The sequence below is a fragment of the Thermobia domestica genome, chromosome 15 (assembly GCF_964235325.1).
Source record: "Thermobia domestica chromosome 15, izTheDome1.hap1.1, whole genome shotgun sequence".
Lineage (NCBI taxonomy): Eukaryota > Metazoa > Arthropoda > Insecta > Zygentoma > Lepismatidae > Thermobia > Thermobia domestica.
This window is the reverse complement of record NC_137468.1, coordinates 9,840,098-9,860,272: the sequence shown is the minus strand read 5'-3', so window position 1 is coordinate 9,860,272 and position 20,175 is coordinate 9,840,098. Positions and strand designations below refer to the sequence as shown.

At 35.1% G+C, this 20,175-nt stretch overlaps 1 protein-coding gene across 9 annotated transcripts in view; it reads right to left on the bottom strand.

The window, feature by feature from the left end:
• Positions 1-710: 710 nt before the first annotated feature.
• The window catches only part of LOC145672066 (vesicle-associated membrane protein 3-like), a 100,310-nt gene continuing 80,845 nt past the window's right edge, over positions 711-20,175 (bottom strand). For 6 of the 9 annotated variants that reach the window (XM_081741307.1, XM_081741303.1, XM_081741305.1 and 3 more), the window contains one exon: positions 711-1,450. Coding sequence is in view for 5 of the 9 variants with exons in the window: in XM_081741303.1 (XP_081597429.1) it covers positions 1,344-1,450 (107 nt within the window). In the remaining 4 variants the exon portion in view is untranslated. Of the gene's footprint in view, positions 1,451-13,316; positions 13,755-20,175 lie in introns of those variants that run through there. The other 3 variants (XM_081741308.1, XM_081741306.1, XM_081741304.1) reach the window with 1 other exon arrangement.

Below are 20,175 nucleotides of genomic sequence, written 5' to 3'. Positions count from 1 at the left end.
CATGTCTTGTCATATACAATATATATAATCATTATTTACTATACAGTAACATACAAAATACTCTATCATTTTTTTTTTTATCTGAAAGAAAATTAATGAACCAATATATAACCTTGCTTTACTATACATTAATAAATACATTGGAATGGAGTATGAATGGGGCAAAAAAAACAAGCAAACACATGTTAACATTTACAGCACCATGTTGTTGTTTTTTTTTCTTTTCTTCCTAGCATTGTGTTAAATATTGCATAACACGAACAACGTACACTTAGCTAATTAATATTACATACTACCTGTAGTATACTGGACATAATCACTAAATATATTTTTTTTTGGATAAAACTATTGGAACATATTTAAGGCATTTTTATCTTCAATCAATGATAAAATCTAATTTTTTTTACAAAAATTATTTATTTATTTAATAGCAACAACACATCCACCTGAATCAAAGTATTTGTTTTCTTTTATAGTATCTATATATATACATATTACATACCATTAATCACTTACCACATCAAAGTAACACATAATAAACCCTCACCTACCACTGCATATTTTTTACAAGTCGTCATAATCAGTTTGCAACTAATTTGGTCTGTGGACTTTTTTCTCATATCAAGACCCGAATTTCCAACAATTATTTTTCCACAAATTTCCACCAAACACATGTGATTGACTAGCCCTCCTTTTTTTTAAAAAAAAAAAAAAAAAAAAAAAAATCAATTATTATTTTTAGTACTGTTAAAACGGATTAATTACTGAAATTATCATTCGTTTCATGAATATAAAGGTGTCGGTCAATTTATCCAGATTTTAACAGCACTTTTTATTTTTCCTGAAGGCAAGACGCATTGTTACATTCAGTACATATAACTTGTCACTATTCCTCTATTATGTATTTTTTTAACACGTAATACATATAAACAAGAATATATATATATTTATCTTCATGTGCTACTCTTTTTGCTTTCAACAGTAATAGTTAACATTGAGGCACCAAATATATAATATATAGTTATTTCATCTTTGCAAAAAGAGAGATATGGTTATGTATATAATTACGCGCAGCTCTGCTGTTTTCACGTGGTGTTATTTTTACAGTAGAGAAATCACAGCAATGGGCAATACTGCTTTGTTGGTTTAGATTACATATACATATGTGTAAAGAGGCTGAGGGGCAGACGAGAAAAACAGAACTCAAAATTTATGAATTCTACAACTGAAAAGGTTAAAGAAAACACACGCAAAATATGTGTTTAAGTTGATTAAACAGAGGAATAATAACAAAAAAAGAAAGTAATGTTCGGAAACTTAAAAAGGTTTGTTTTTTGTTTTGCCTAAGTTTTGTTTGAATTTGCAGCTGGTTCGTTTTGGGGTTGGGGTGTTACCGGACTCGCTCCTCCACTTCCACTATCATCGCTCGAAATTGAGGATGTGGCCCAAACTAAAAGAAAGAAACAGTAAAAAATAATTATAAAAATAAAAATAAAATAAAATCTACTTCTATCACAACTTTACACATTTTTTTATCCTATATGTTTTTAAAGCAGGCTATATAGATATTTACAAACATCATATATACACACATACACATATTAAAATATATCTTATACATACGAGCAGAATTACATAATTTTATTCTACAATTGTGTTATTCTTTTAACTAACTCTTTGCTGATTTAATACATTCAATGTTTTATTCAAGCCATAACATTACACAATAAAATGTGCTCCCTGTATAAACAAAACTGGATAAATATAATCTCAGGGAGACACTGTTGTTTTTTTTCTTCATACCTGTCAAGCAAGTGTTTCTTCCAGGTGAATTCAGCTCCACCCACCTGTCCCGAGCAGCATCTCTGATCTTGCCCCAAGCGGTAAGACTAACACATTCTGATCTTAAAGGGGATACCACGAAAATTGGCAGATCTACAGCTTTTGTATATACTGGACATTTTAAAGTCATATGAAAAGGAGACTCAAAAGTGCTCAACAGCTTTTGAACAAGCCAATGTAGACATACTACATTGTCAGTCCTAAGCCTGAATAAAGTGTGAAGGAAAGTTGAGACTTTTTTTTTAAATGTGTTTACTTTCTCAATATATGTTTTTAAAGTTTCATATTATGATCTTACTGAATTACATGTGTTGACTATGATGTTTCCCCTAAAATTGAAAAGTATTAGTCTTACTGCTTGGAAAACGGGGGGCGGAGCTGACTAGAGCTGGAAGAAACATCTGCTTGACAGGTATGACGAAAAAGAAGAACGATGTCCCATTGAGATCATATTTATCCATTAAAACTATATATATTGGGTTAACGGATTGATTTTAACTCCCTTTTCGCACCAAGGAAATGTGAAACGAGACCAATGGTTTCAAGAGGATACGAAGGAACAAAGTGAAACTGGAATCGTGAGACCTGTGGATTTTTTTTTTTTTAATTCAACGTTCCGCGATTATGCTTTTTAGGCGAAAGGAGACGGATAATTAATATGAAAGCTTATGAAAGAATTGGTAAAATGACAAGCTGGAAGGATATAATTCCTAGAAATACCCACGTTGTACAACTCACGCAGAATTGTAAGAACTAGGAATTCCTCGCATCTGATGTATGTATTCTACCACCGAGTCACGCTGCCATATCCAGTATGTGAATTAAGCTATTTTTACAGTAAGATGGCACTTGAAAATCCGCAAAATGCTTTCTATTATACACTGGAATATACAAATATATACTTCCCCCGCCCAGCGTGAGCTTATAATTCATTATATAGGGGAATGTGCTATTTTCAAGAGGAGTTTCTGTCCTTATCCGGTAATTCTCATCCAGTTTTGCTTCTATACGAAATTATACGAGTTTGCAAACTGGTGGTACCAGCGCCTGCGAAGGATTACTGTATATTCAAATGCTTCCATTAGAGCATCATCGGTAACGGCTGTTCAGACACATTTCCATATAACATCTATTAAATAAGCACTGTGCAACAGCATAACATCTCACGGTGGACGAAACAGTTTAAGACGGACTATTTGAGGAAGGAAAATTGCACAAGCAAACGCGGGTGTAGCAAAACCGTGACCATTGTTTAGATATCTACCGAACGGGACCCACATCGAACATCTATGAATGTGTATGTGTCCGAAAGAAAAAATAACTTTATGGGAGTTTACCGTTCATGTTTCATCGGTATTCACAAAATACATTCATTAGAGAATCACCGGCAATTTTTCCTTTTTGTATCATTCGTATTGAATTACCCTGCATATAAACTCGGTGATTTATAGATATACAAATAGACAGTGCGTCTACAATACCCGTAATTTCTCTAAATCTAAACACTGTCGGACCCAAAGGGAGGGAGCAAACTGGAAGAAGGAAGTTTTGCGAAACAGTTTTGCCCGGAGCAATTTAACTCTTTGATTCCTCAGTGTGCAACTTCACACCGACGGCGCACTGTGATCCAAATGAAGCAGAATGTTATCAAATCACTTTTCGTGTTCGTAGTGAGTGTATACATATTTGAAGTATAAGGTTACAGTCTGCGCACGTACCGATCGAAATTCTCCCGCAATTTTGCCGCGCGGTGTTGCAAGTTACCCTGGAGCAGTGTGCGGCTGACCTATTTCAATGCATGGGGAGCTAGTTTCCGTCAAAACCCCAACGGAGTGAAAATAACTGCAGCAACACATACTTCACCTATTTGCTCTTTCAGTGTGCGGCTTGAGTCTATTTCAAATGTGTCCCTGCTGGCACTGCTGTCGACGTGTTTTTCCCTACCTTTCTCGAAAGAGCTTGTCTGTAGTGACATCTTTCAATTGTTGTATGCGGGAGCGTTGCCGCAATGAATTATTTCACGGACTTCGCTGTGCTCTGTCTTCTTGGCCATTCTTAAGTAGCCTACGATCTTCACTTGCCAAGACCAAACGACAGAATGACAAATTGCCAACACAACCGAGGTCTTTCACTTCTTTCCCCAAAGCAAAGGGAAGATTTACTCCCGTTAGAGGGCGGCGGGAGTAGAACCGAAGTATGTTTCATATATTTTCCGAGGGCACACTTCAAATAGAAATACTTTTAGATGTTGATTCTCGAAGTTTATCACATTTAAAACACTATGCATACAAATAAATGGTAGAAATACGAGAACTTATACGAATTATGGAACGTTCTTCGGTGCTTCGTAACTGGGAGTTTAAGTCTTAATTTTTTATAGGAATACAGGGGCATATTTTTTTTCATAAAAAGCTTCGAAAGGGTGATATAAAACCTCATTAAACATAATAAACATGGCATTGTAACTATACATTTGCCAAATAAAACTCATGTTTTAACACCCGTCCTAGGCAGTTTAAAATAATACATACTCACTGACAATTATTCACAGTTTTTCTTCTTTCTCTAAACCACAATATGAGTTAGACAAAGCAGTGCTACACACACACACACATATATATATATATATATATATATATATATATATATATATATATATATATATATATATATATATATATATATATATATATATATATATATATATATATATAATGCACACCACGGAGTAGCATAATATAGATACAAAAATACGAAGCATTACTCAGCTAAAACGTTATAAAGACTTGGTCCACTGTTTGAAGGGTAGTATATTTACATAACAATGCTTGCGTTATTTTTCTTTTGCGTTTTCAAAAACTAGAAACTGTTAATTGTACAAAAATAGCTTCTAATCAATTGGTCATACTGCGTGGAAGAACTCGAGCCATATATAGTTCACGGACACATTATATGGTATTTATATAAATATAAATATACTAGAAAATATACATGATTTTTTACGAAATCAATACTACTATTCAGTCGATATGAAGCATTTGTACAAACATCTTAGGAAAAAAAATATATATCCTGACTACACTCAATAGTTGGTTGCAACATTGCAATACCGTATAGGTCCGAATATAACTATATGTCAGTTTTACAGAAATTTCTTCTCACTAACTTATGACAGGATCACCCACTTACCTGAAAGTGAGTTTAAAATGTAATGTATTTGTTTGACGATTGACAATGATGGTGAAATTAGCTCTTTTTCTTTTGAAAACTTCTTTACAAAAGTCCTACCTCACAATATCTGCAGCTTAACACAGAACTCACATTTCTGGCTGGCTAATTTCACACTAAACCACGCTAAGGTCTGCTATACACTATAAGATAGATCCTAGGAAATCTCTTACGATTTCTCCTAGAGTGAAAAATCTCAACGTGTATGGCATCAGATCGCGTATCATTTCCTATGTTCTGAACGATCCTACGAGATTTCTCTTGTTTAGAACACGCTCTATTTCGGAACGAAAATTCGTAAGATTTCGATTTAAGCGACACCAAGTGAGAGGAAGTGAAAACAAATTTGTGTTCTTCCCGCCAACCGTATAAGGGTGAAAGAGTAAAAATACTCGACAAAACGAAGAGTGGTGCAGGACCTGATGAGGTATCTTTTGCTAATTTATATTCTGATTTTTATACTTTGTTTAGAGGTGTGCAATTTAACAATATAGCGCCTGGTATTAATATCAGTAGGATATGCAGTATAGTTATGTGTATGACACAAAAGAGTAGGATTTCGTACGAGACATGTAACTTTTTCTCAGATAAATCCTAAGATATTTCCTGGAACTTATCTCCTAGTGTATACACGCCTAACCGTACGCGTTTTTATCTTTGTAGCTCAACGCTCCATTGCAGCATCGAGGCTAGAACTGACAAGTGAGAATCGATTTCAACGTAGGATCAGAGACACAGCAAGTGAATCAGAATAATACCCAAGAAAGGCGAGAACTTAACATATTTTATCATAAAATAGTTCCTGACCTTAATTAGGATAAGTAATCCTTTATATTTTAATTTTGATGTATTCACTTAGGTTTGCCTCATAAGTACCTTGGATAACTTACTTATCTTCTTTATAACGTGCCTTCATCCTAATTAATGTAAGACCGTCACATACACAAGCTGTCTTTCTTAGAAGAACTTTCCGAAATTCGGACCAATATAGTATTTCAAAAGCATGTTATCTGCGTCCAAAAAAAGTACTACTGAAATGGGTTTATTTCTAATTTTAATTTTCAGTCTCCCAATTTCTTTATGGTAATATAAAATAACAACAGTAGCAAATTACTAGGAAAATCCTGTCTACCAGTAATACTTGTTATTAAAGCTAAATACATTAAGGATGAGAATACAGCCAAGATAGCGCATATCTCACATTTGCTCTTGCACTATTAGAGTCACTTTCGTAAGACCACACAAGCCTCACTGACCATAGCTGTTAATAATGAGGTTGAGGTCAACTGAGGCAGTGGCGTACGCAAAAGTCTGTCGAGAGGAGGGTTCAAACTCCCAAGTTTATATAATTTCAGATGTTTGTATATGTATTTAATTTTGTATATCTTGCCCTTTGCATACGCCACTGAACTGAGGTATAATGTCCACGCTGTAATACAATACTATGAAATTTGGAATTTAACACGTAAAACTGAGATTTTTTTTAACATTCAGCCCTAATGCACACAAACACTGAACAATGATCATTACACATTAAAATAACACGTAGGAGTACAAAGTTACCAAGCCCCAGATCAAAATGTGTTCATATTATGTGTATATGGCGAAAGAAACACTTGTTTTAACTTCGGAACGGTTTAAAGACGGAATAAGACACGAAGTTACAACAGTTTCAATTTGTTAATTTGATGTGTTTTCGAGTTGAGTGTTCCAAATATAAGCAATGAGTACATATAAAACGTTGACTCATACGGTTCAACGTAGGGTCGGAACCATATGCACTCCTCCGAGAATTAAACCCAAGTTTCTCGCATCAAAAGGTAAGAACTGGATTTAATTCCTGGAAACAGTTATATGTGGTTTCAATTCCCGTCTCATACAATGTCGACGCTCAAACAGGACAGTCATATCTAAAGTACTGTAGCCTTCCGAATTACGACAATTGGAGTTATGTAGTAAATCTGGAAAAAATACGACTACTTGCGTTTATGAACATGTTTACGACTTTGACATCCACTGCAGTATTTAAGACATACTTAATACATATTTTTCTGTATACAAGAATACATGTAAAAGAGCCTTTTTATATCTGAGTAAATACTGCCGCAAGATGTTTCATTTATAAAATAATTATGTGTTTCTATATGCTTACAGAACACATTACTTAGATAAGTCGAGGGGTTACTGTAATATCAAAACTTAACTATCACTTCAGTTTTCTCTGGAGAATATTTTCAGTATATTGTAAGTAATTTACTCTGATTTAAGAACACGTATCACATAACCAGTTCCTTACCGATAGTTCAGAATTAAGTTCTGATCCCAACTTGCTAATCTAACCTACCTTGAGTTATTACCCTCATTTCTCTCGTCGTGAACGAACTTCGTTCATTCATTCGTGAGTCTTAGCTTACTTCTTCAGGGAGATACAAAGGGCGTCCAGTAAGTTATCTACCTTGACAGGAAAGGAGGAGTGGAGCATGACGTCTGACATGTACGCCAAGGCCACTGTGGGGAACCCCAAGATCGTCTGGCGAAAGTGTACTGGGATGCAGCATCCGTGTTTTTCGTCGGACAACGAGGTCTAACAGACTGTTTCCCAGCGATTTGCAGGGAATGACAAATGCTTTTTTCTCTCTGGGATTTCTTCGCTGCTTACAAAGTGGCGACGGTGCATAGACCTTCATGAAGACTACTACATCGAAAACAGTGATGACCAGGTGAGCCTATCTGCATTCCTTCCTGTCTAGGTAGATAACTTATCGAATGCCCCTCGTAAATATGACAATTGTAAGTGTAATATTATATATTCATACATTCCAGGTAAGAAGTTCCATCCCCAACAGGTACAAACATGAAAAAAAAAAAGGTAGTTTTACCAAAACTTTCGATGAATCATCATTTACTTCGCTACTTTTAATTACTAAACATATACCTTATCAATCTTGCAAAAACATGCCAAGTTTCACGAATGCATGGAACTGTTTGTTCACGTCAAAGAAATAAGTACACTTGAATACCAAACATGATTTTAATTCATCAAGTCGAGAAGTGGTGTCAAAACTATTTTAGAAAAAGTTTTATGAAAATTTAGCTATTCAACACCAGAAAGTAAGAAAATACAATCCTGGTAAAATTTCACTCCACTGTGTAGAATATTCATAAGTAGCTATTTAAAAAAAAATTGCATAATTCAATTTTTAAACACGTAATAACGATTCTATACAATGGCAGTGTTAGCTACTCTTTAAAAAAAAATAGTACTTATGAAAATATACCTAGAAAACTTACCCATTTCATTTTTATTACTATTATAGACTAAGATACATTCAAATTGTGTATCACCTATAATGCTATATAAGGATTATCAAATAGCAAAAATAACTACTATATCTGCTGAAGTAACGAAAACTCGTACCAAATGCTTGAAATTACAAGAAAAAAGTTATCCTATACAAATGTATATATATATTAAAAATATTTATTTCCCAGAATTACACGATCCAATAAAACTGATCGTTTTAATTTACAAATTTTTTCTACGCAATGATATGTTCATAGGTATCATTTTAAAAGATTTACGTATTTATATTATGAGATTACAAACTAGGTTAGAAAAAATTAACTGATACTTTTTAAAGTCAGCTTAAAATATAATTGAACTCTGCTTCAAATTTTCTGTTTTTCGAGGATTATTTCTGTTGTTGTTTAAAACAGTACAATCCTAATTTTCTTTCACAAGTTCTCAACAAGAATATGGGCCTGGTAACAGTGCCTTACATGACGACCAAACAGAAACGTACTAACCAACATCGAAAGATATTTATTGATAATGCACACACAAACTTTGATTATGGTATTTTCACTTAATTCCTGAAGTAAAAGTTAAGGGGAACGCAGGGGGACGTCGTACCCCCGCTTCAAGAAAATATCCGTCGCGTCCCCCAACTTTCTAAAAAATTACAATGGGCAAAGATAGATACGGGGGACGGCGTTACGTCATGCATCCCCCTACCTATTCAGATACACTTTTACCCCTGCTTAATTCAACAATATACTTTTAAAACAATTGGCCACCCACTTTGGTCTGAAGCTGTTCCTATACTGACATTATATATGTAATATTTCAAATAGCATTTACCCTCGTACACTGGCATTAATATGCGTAATATTTCAAATAATTATAATAATTTTATCTTATCTACTCTTTCGTGCTAGCAAAACCGAAATGTCACTCCATTATGCGAAAGTCCGATGCAGAATTTAGATTTTTCCAAAGAAAGGGCCTATTCGGTTGCAATGATGTATACAGACTTTGGAGAGATGGCAGAAATTTAGCTTAAATATAGAAGAGACAATGCAGATTCTATATTCGAAAAGCAAATTGTCCTAAAACTGACGGAACATAGTTTTAAAAAAATCACGAAACATTAACATTGTCAATGGAAATTCAATGAAATAATAATAATTCCTCCACTTATCTCAAAAACCAAACGAGGGAGATGACTGAAATTCAGCTTAAATATAGAACAAACTATGTAGATTCTATATTTCAAAAGCAAACCGTCCAGAAATGGATGGAACATAGTGAAACGTCACGAAACATGAAAACTTGAAGTCAATGGAAAATCAATGAAAAAATTAAGTCGCTCACATATCTCAAAAACTACAATACGGAGATGCTAATTGAAAAATTTTTGCAAAGACATAATGAAGAGCTTCAAAAAACGATGTATAACACGTAAGGTATATATGGATAGAACATTGTCAAAAGTCAAGTTGTTTGAGTAAAATCAATGATAATGATAAGGTATATGTATCTTCTTCGAATTACCCAGGGCGCCCCCACGAGAGCACGTGTCATTATGTGCTTGAAATCTCTCATATTTGGATTTGGAATCTCCACACTTGATTTAGCACGCAACGTGACGTTTGACCTGATCAAGTGACACAGTCTGGTCCTTATGACAAACCGGATAGGCCCTTTCAAAACTGAATTACTTATATTTTCGACTTAATACGTTAAATTTTGAGATACAAGAACATTATTTTTTAAGATCTGAAAGATGAATTTAAAATGATAGGTCACCATTAAAGCTTTATTCCACGATTCTATATGCTTCACATGAAAAGTCACTCAAGAATATGAGATTTTTATCTTTATTCTTCGGTCAATAACCTGCGAAGATATTAACCAACTGGAATATGAAAACAAAATTTTACCTTACAAATTTCCACAACAGCACGTTAATCTACAATTCGATACATTTTGAATAAAAATCAATGTCATTTTCTAGACAGAAAAACGTTATCGAAACTAGAATACTAAGGAATAAGTAAAATTTATCTATACTTAAATGCAACAATCATCTATTACGTTCCGGCTGACATCACGTCACAAGACATGATAATCTGTTGCTAAGTTTTAGATTCAGGTAAGTTTTAAAAATGCCTTTGAACCTCTATAAATAAATAAACCGTAATGTAGTTTTTATCTACGTGCTTTTTTAACACCTTTCTTGCCTTTAGCCCTAAAGTTGGGATTGATTTCTGTACAAAATAAAAAGACTTATAGTCACATCCTACTGTTAGAAAGTTTAAAAAAAACATCGATTATATTTTCCTGTGCTTGATTCCTGGAGTAAGTTTTTCTTTGTCGAAAAGATAGCATTTCCTTATTTAAATAACCTTCCTACTTATTACTGTGTGTAATTTTTCAGGCATTCTTTTAGTAATCTCAAACAATCCTACCATGCAGTCATTACTGCATGTAACCTTTCAAATAATCCTGCTACACTAACATTACTGTACGTAATATTACGAAGAATGCCTCTTTTACTGGGCACAGTAACTTCTTTGTCTCTCTAAAGGTTGATGTCCGTTTAAAAGACAAAGCGCAGGTTCCTTATGCTGCCTAACGTCAGTACAGCTCCACAAGTTTAAGATTTCATTTATTTTGGGCAATTGGTCACTGTTTTATTATTTATTTATTCTTATTTTCAATATAACAACACGAAAGATAATACTGTTAGAGCTTACGTTCTGTTCGAATCTAAAATTAATTTCCAAACATTTTATACATACTTCAAGAGTGCAAGGTAATTAAAGTTTCAGTATAAAAATAAATCTCATTCTTTTTTTAATCAGGTACGACAGTTAACTCTTTTTTGTTTTTCAGAAGGCTGTAAATAAGGGAAATTTCATCAGAGCTATACGTACATATGACGAAATTCCTTGTATTTTTAGAAATAATAAAGTGGGTTTTTTAACTGTTCTGATTCCTTTTTTTATATGAGTATTTCGATATCATATCTTACTAAAAATTAATTTATTATAAGATAAAAATATTTCTTCAAACTACCTACAATAATATATCTACAGGATTTCAATATTTTTCCGGGGATTTTGTACTAAATGATTAGGTGTTTCATTACGAAATATGCAATATATTTGAAACAGTCCCACTGAAAATCTAAAAACCGACACAATATCTTTCTAGCGTTAGACTAAGAACTGAGATACAAAATTAAATTTATTTTAAATATCTTCAGCATTTCATGAGGTTGGTGTGATTTGTATGTGTGTGCATGACCATTTGCATATACATTTCAATAGGCAGCTCCGAAGCTGAAAACTAGCTTCTGTTCACGATAGAGGGATTTATTACTTTTATTAGAAATAAATCTCTCGATCTCTATGCAATACACTTTCAGAATAAAACAAATACACAGAATGGCATGAAATTGTTTCCTCCATTATATTTATAGAATTAAAGAGCACTTTCCCATATACAGGGTGTTTCTAGTCACAGTCAAAGAAAAAAAAATACAAATACAGGCTCACCTTATTCTGTACTGGTGAAAAGATAATTTCGTCAGCTAGAACTGGCGTCAGAAGTTTCAGGTTTATAAAAGACACAAAAGCTTTACAATATTAAGATAAAACTACGCGTAGTTTATTATTTAGCTTATTCTTGCGTCAGGCAGAATCAAATCTATGCCTCATAAAAGTTTTACTGGTGAAAGCTAATCATTCTTGTGAGTGAATTTATATCTCTAAGAATTATTTACGGTTAAATTTCGTAAACAAACAAGTATGGCTCGTCAATTTAAGTTTAGGTATACAAACTGAGACAGATTTTAATAATTGATGCCCGACATCATTGTTTTGCCTTCCAGGGGAAAAAAATATATTGATAATTGCGAAAGAAAGAAAGGGTTAATTCAAATTTTCACGTGGCGACTGTGATGAAACTATCACGTCAAACATATCTCTAATTCTACAGCCTATGGAACCCAGAGGTTCAATGTTGCGTTCACAGAAGCTTTCTACTAACTTCTATCCTTAGTCAACTGGGTCCACTTTCTACTTTGTATTCCTATTTCTGCGAGATCCATCTTAATATTCTCCTCCTATCTACGCCAAGGTCTTCCTAATGGTCGTTTTCCGATTGGTCTTCCAGTTCCTACTTTCTTCCATTCTGGCTATATGGTCTGCCTACCTGAACCTCTTAGATTTGATGACCGTAATCATGTTTGATAAACGGTATAATCATGTAGTTCCTCGTTAAGAAATTTTCGCATCCCTACTTCCGTTTCTCTTATGTCCGAATATTCGTTTGGGATCTTGTTCTCAAATTCTTTCAGTCTACATTCTTATCTCAGAGTAAGCGACCATGTTTCGCAACCGTAGAGGCATGATTATCGTTTTATATGTTTTAAGCTTCAAATTCCTCGACAGAATTCGCGACAAGAGATTTTGAACTGAATAATAACACGAATTCCTTGCTGTTAGTCGACATTTTATTACTGCGTGAATACGGTTTTGGTCTGTTATAACGAAGCATGAAGTATGGACATTGTGAAAACTTCTAAAAGTGACTAGCTTTCTAAATATGGATATGAAGAAGAATGGAAGGAATTATGAGGGTAAGATGAAAACAGAGGAAAGTTAGCATGAACGGAGAAGAGAATAACAATGATATAGATAAAAAGTGAGCAGAACCTGGATGTGAAAGAAAGGAGGGAAGAAAATGTAGAATAACTGTATGGCAAAACAAAAAGATTAGTGGAAAGTTGTGATGCATGGAAAATGGAAGTCTTTATTTATTTAATATATGAAACACCCTGTATATCTTGATCAACACCTCTACACTAAATCATTTTTTTCTATAATATGTTTTTTTTAATGAAGGAAATAACTTCTGTCAACGTTTAGCAACGTTATGTAGTAACATGTACAAACAAGAACAGAAAGACAGAAATCACTGTATTACATACGTCACGAAGCTTTTAACAATACTTGACACCAACTTTTCTGATTATCAATCATATAACAGCAGCTCATTGCATCTGACCCAACTACCATTTACAAAACATTACAAGCAGTTTTCCACATTAACAATACGCTTAAAGCAGTCAGTTATATGGGAGTTTAATTCCCATATTCAGTTGTATTACATAGACAAACGACAAGATACAGAGAATGTTAAATGCACAGGTTGAAGGGAAAATAGAACAGGTATAACTAAAAGGGCCCAACGTCCTCATGGGTCGTCCATTTTATTAGTTGTCAGAAGTGCTTGGTCAAAGAAGTCCACATGCGATAGGCTTTCAAACTCTTGTTCTGTTCATAGAGCGAACGAACACAAGGAGTGTGAGAGAGAAGTTACCCTGCCGCCCAAGCTGCGAAGAAACCAAGCATACAGCACAAAACAGTTAGCATACGAAAGTTCAAAGTAGCAATAAATAACACTTAATTTCCCAAACAGTTGAATTTGTTACAGCAAGATTTACAACGTGCAATCTAAATGAAATGTTAGTTCAAGCTAATAGTTAGTAATAGTGTTCCCCTAGACTTTCTACTTGTTCTAAATATTCCTTTCCCAATTTCTAATACCATTCTAATGTATCTAGCATAAAGGAAAAAAATATATAAATACATATCACAAACACACAATTCTTTAAAAGTGTTGAATTCAGACATATTCCCTACTCACTAAATAGTAACTTCTGACAACTGTCTTGTATCCACTAAAATAATCTGTTCCATCTATTTCACTGGTCGCCAAACTTATGAAACTTCTGAGTCACCATACCGTTTTCAAATCCTACTGTGAGCTACCAACTTTTTTTTTTTTTTTTTTTTTTTTTTAAATATATCTTACATTTGTTTATTGCCTATAAACTTACATCTCTAGTAAATATGAAATCAATCTATCCAAGTTAACAAATGTCTAATATAGACACGAAAAACATAACGTGCACAACCCTACGCGTATACAAATCGAAGTGAGGGATGAGCCTACCAACGTCAGCTGCGCGGGAGAAAGAAGCAAGTTGTTTTCGTCAGCACCCTCTGTTATTAGTGGAATAATCACAGTTAGCCAACCGGGGCGTTAACGCGATCTACCAAAAATGTCCCCGCGAGCTACTAGTAGCTCGCGATCGACGGTTTGGCGATTACTGGTCTATTTTGTTTAACGAGGTGATTATTGAAATGTCACTGCATTAACTGTGCTGCTTTCATTATCCGAATCAATGAAAAAGACTTTCATTTAACTTTCCATACACTTCCCTTGTCCATAGAATAAAGGACACGAATGGCGGAAGTAAGTGAATGGTAATGGAATGCCTGCGCCTTAGCCTAGAGCGCTCGCTTCAGCTACGATGAGTTCCCAGTTGGAACCCAAGCCGTGTGTGATTGTGGTGGACAACATCGCGTCCGTTACTTTTTTTTTTTTCCACTTTCACGTTCCACCAATTACTTTCACCTTCATTAATCAGTCCTCGCCACTGGTTTACCTTTGGTACATAGGATTCGTTTTCCATTTAGTCAGTCTTGAAAGCTGAACGAATTACGATGTTTCGATTACCTTAAAACTGTAGATTCATGTCTCATATAGCCGCAGTGCTGCAAAATATGCTAAACTTCGATTCAACGAAGTTTTATCAATATTCCATGCGTCACCTTCAGCCTAAAGGGCATAAAGTTGAGGGTTCAATTAAAGATGTCTTTTTTACCCTACACCCTAGTCATATTGATCTTTCAGTTTTCGTGACATTATCAAAGTCAAGAAGTGCGTGGTCTTGCTAAACCTTAGATAGGTAAATACTACCGAAAACCAGATACCGTTTACAGAGTGACGTTCACCCATCATCGTGAAGACTGCTACAAAGTCACCTGACAAGGAAGAGGTAGAGCCTTTCTATTTGAACTGTGCCCCTTCTGGCGCTGCTGTCGATGTGTTTTCCTGTACTTCCCTCGAAAGAGGAGGAACAAGTTGCTGCGGCCGATATCTTTCAATTGTTGGATGCGGAAGCGTTGACACAATGAATTATTTCACGGACTTCGCTGTGCTCTGTCTTGTTAGCCATTATAAGCAACCTACGATCTTCACTCATCAGGGCCAAACGATTGAATGAAAAACTGGCAACATAGCTGAGGTCATTTACTTCTTTTCCCTACGCAAAGGGAGGATTTCGTCCATCAGAGGATGGCGGGGGTGTATAGTTCGCATAGTTTCCGAGGGCACAGGCGGAATAAACAGGCTCTAGCAGACTTAGCCAAGAAAACTACCATCAATGGCGATATGTTGACCTCACACCTCGCACTTTAAATCGCCGGCTGGATGGCTTAAACATACCGAGTTTAGCTTCTGGTACAGAATGATGGAAATGAAATATTTCAGTTTACCGTCGCACGGTTATGTTCTTTAGGCTAACGGTGAGGATTAAGATACGTGAATGATGATGGAATTGGTAAAATGAGAATATGGGAAGAAGCGGAAGTACTCGCGAGAAAACCCACGAGAACAATGTTATCCACCATTGGTACAGAATGATAACGGGACGGGAAGACATGATGCTGTTCACCATAAACTCACTCATAATCTGGAATCAAATCACGGATCTTTGCATCAGAGGTGAGCAATCTATCACTAAGCCACCATGCCCAATCGTTACACGAAATCTAAATCTGAATTACTATATCTTTTCCTAACAGCCATGACTGAAAATACTTACGAACGCTTTGGACATTTACAGTTTCAGTTCTTGAGTCAACTTTCGGTGGTTAGTTTATTTTAATAATAATAATAATAATAATAATAAAAAACCTAATAGGCTGTTTCGTCCTGGTACACTGACTCAAGAATGTATTACGCGGAACGAGGACGGAGATATTCAAATATGCTAGCTACGAAACAAATGTACTTTTGCATAGAGGAATACCACATTTACGTGTAGACAACCTTCCGAAGTAAAAACAATGTAACTGAATTCAACACAGAATCAATCATGCTTGCTTTCACACATTCTTAAATTACGTGATGAATGGACTTCCAACGACCAAATGACTGCACTGTTGGCCGAGCTAAATATTTCTTACTATTTAATATTTCAAATACTGATGTTATTTGCTTGTTCAAGCAATACGCTGGTAACGGGTATTTATTTATAAATTTTACGTTCAACAGTTGTACCTTGAAGATTTGTCGAACAAGTAAGTGAAGTTCCACATTTGCTAACAGTGTCGACGAGTCAAAAGGTGTGTACTTCAAGTGGGTCATTAACAATCTTTGCACCATTTTCCTGTTTCTTTAAAAATGTAGAACATTTGAAATCCATTAAATCCAAATTAAAATCCATTGTGTTCTGGCATGTACAAAGTGGTCTGAACAACAAATTCTGCATATGCTATATTCAGCGAAGAATTGTTCAATTTGATGACATAACAGTAATATTTCTCTGCTAACAGTAACACTCAAGACTATGATTCAGGGTAGAATGCTCATAAATTCTAATACTGTATTTTTTTATATATATAAAATAAAAGACAAATCCTGACCAAAGCAAATACTACGTATTTAATAAATAATAGCGTTAGGCTAGTTTTAGATGGAAGCATTTATAGCAGCATTTGTCGTAGCAAATGTGCTGCCAAAAATTTCATATAATATTCTATGGCATCAAAAGTATATGGTGCTTTGAAACGGTAGCATTTTGATAAGCATCTGTCGTGACGTGGCAAACAAATCACTGGAGAAGAGCGCAATTATGGCTCCGAAAGTAAGCGTGAGGTAGCTAAAGCTATAGTAATTGTAACAACAGTTCTCGCCGGTCATATTAAAAACGAAAATCAAAAAGAAATATGTGGACAAAGAGCATCCTTACTCCAACTCATTTTTCTTTACTACAATTCAATTTCTCATACAAAACAAAGAGCATGGATATTTGGCACAAAATCTTTCGCTTCTTTTTAACACACCACGGCGCTGCAATCGGACCAGAAATGCAGGGAAAAATGCTACGAAATAAAGCAGGTTCTATCGACAAGAAATACCATAGGATATGCCATTGCATGGGAAATGCTATAGCATTTGCTACTTTACACGGTACGATATCGATGATACGATTTTTACTATGAGAAATGCTACGATAAATGCTTCCGTCTAAAACTAGCCTTAGAGTTTCGACAAAGCATCTTTGCCTTCATCAAACGCATTCTGATCAAGGTAAAGATACTTTGCCAACTATTATTTATTAAATAGTATATGCTTTGGTCAGAATTTCTCTTTTATTTTATGGAACTTCCAAAGCTGGAATGAGTGGTATTCAGACTACATTTTGGTTTAGTTAATAAAAAACAAGCATTTTGTATTACTTTGAATAGTTTTGAAACACGTCCTATACGGGCTTTTGTGTTTAGTAAGTGCTAGCTATAGTGCTTATATTACCAGAATGAACATCTACATTGTTTACGATCAACAGTATACAGAGATACGATATCCCTACTGGAACGAAAAGTATCTAATCTCTTCCACAAGTTAAAGAACAGTGTAGCTATGCTTAATCTTTGTTTGACAAATATAAAGACCACCCCTTGTTTCGTGACTGTTACTAATTTTGAAACGTGTAGCAAAATGTACACAGTGTGGCAATTAGGAAGCGAGATTTTTTTTCTACGTAGTCAGTTTTGTCACGAAGGTTTTTCATAATGGTGAAATCTCGCTTTAGAAACACGTCCACAAATTTCCAACTCGGCCGGTCGCCAGTATAGCGTGTGATGCGGCTAAGTATAGACTGCGATACCTCGTCACCGTTTCAACAACGGAACATAAAGTGAATATCAAGTTCTGTTCGCGTTTAGAGAAAACACCAACATAAATATTTGAGTTATTGAAAACGACTTAAGGGGGCAATGGCTTCTCTCGGTGCCGTATTTCTGAATGGCATAAAAGGTTCAATATAGGCAGAGAGTTTCTGAGAAATTACGAGCCTTCAGGTCTGTCAGAACAACTGAAATGAATGATAAAATTTGGCATACTATTTTGCATCATTGAAATGCAAGTTTCAGGACATCAACTCTTGTCGGGGTGAATAGGGAAAGATCGATAAATAATAGCACAAAATTTGAAGAAACGGAGACTACCTGCACATTTTGTGCCCCATTTCCTAACGACGGAGCAGAAATTGAAAAGAGTGCATCATTATCAGGAACTAATGGCCACTGCTACCCCACATATTGCCCAGACCTCCCTCTATGATAATTTTCTTATTCTCAAATTAAAAACACTACTGAAAGGTTGCTTTATTTGACGATGTTTCCATCATTCAGAAAGCAGTGATGACCTTAAACATCATTGTCCAGGGCTTCCACAAGTCGTTCTATGACTTACTGGATTGTGCAAAGCTATGTGTAGACAAAGGAAGTTCCTACTTTCAATAAAACGAGATGATACGACTCCTCTTGGTATTAATTTATTATTTTTATATAACTAGTCTCATTTTCTAATTGCTGTACTGTGTACATACCTAAGCTATTCTGAAAATGTTGTATTATATCACAGCAAACATACAATCATTCCAAATGCACAATAGAGAACTTCCCACTCAACTTTATTATCGTGCTGTAACTGGACAAACTTACACATTAACCCGTTAAAGACACTCAGAAGCTCAGAACTATTGCAACTAAAAAGAAAGACACAATATGTGACTAAATTTATTTAACACTGATATGGCTTAAATGAAGCATTTTCATTTGTACCATACGCACTACCATTGAAGGGTATAAGGTCAACGGTGTACTTGGTAAAATAGAAAGGGTATGATAGTTCAGAATTGAAGGGTATTTCCAAAAATGATCGAATTTTCTGGTGCTTAAAGAACGCTGGTTTCTGCGATTTTCTTGTAAATAGATGACTAGAAATAAACCCTTCAATTCAGTAACACGTGGACATCCCTTTAATTCTGGTTACCGTCATTTATTTACTACACGAACGGAACACAAGACGTCAATTTACGATCACGGGCAAGTTTGAGACTATCCTCTACCTTTTTCTCTCCTCATATTATTTTGTGATTCGTGTAATCGAATCGATAACTTGCCTTAACATTGATCCGTGTGGTCCTGGATTCCATATTTTCGACTGAGTTAGCATCGTGATGTAATAAGAAACTAGATGAATTAAAAAGTAACAAAAAGCAAGAAATCGCAGAATTTAGTCTCCGATTCATAAAATGAAATGAAATCTTTAAGTTTTACGTTCCACGTTATGCCGGTTAGACTAAAGGAGACGGTGATGATGAGAAATGAATGAAATGATGGAATGAAGAAAGTGAGACGAAACGGGAGAACCCCGAGAAAACCCACGAGCACGGTGTTTGTCCATCACAAAGTCACATGGCGCGAGCTGGGATCGAACCAGGGATCCCAAGCACCGGAGGTGAACGCTCCACCACTGAGCCACCGCGCCCCTTAGTCTCCGATTTCGTTTTGAAGCTACTGTACACTGGAGATATTCAACAATGAAACAAGAGGTTGAAGTCATCCAGACCCTATATTTTAAAATGTTATTCAAAATGCTGTCTCAGAACTTCCTTATAAGACGGACGAAAAATCATATAAAACTTTCAAATTCGTGCCCGAAACCTTTAGATTATGCGAGAACACTTGTTGTGCACCTACACTGATTGATAGAGTGTCCTACTGTTGAGTACATTGTTATCGAATTACAAAGTTTGACCTCGAAAGTGTTCTTGACCAGTTACGACCGATATATATTAACCAGGCCCCTTTCTTTAAACCCAGATCCATTATATT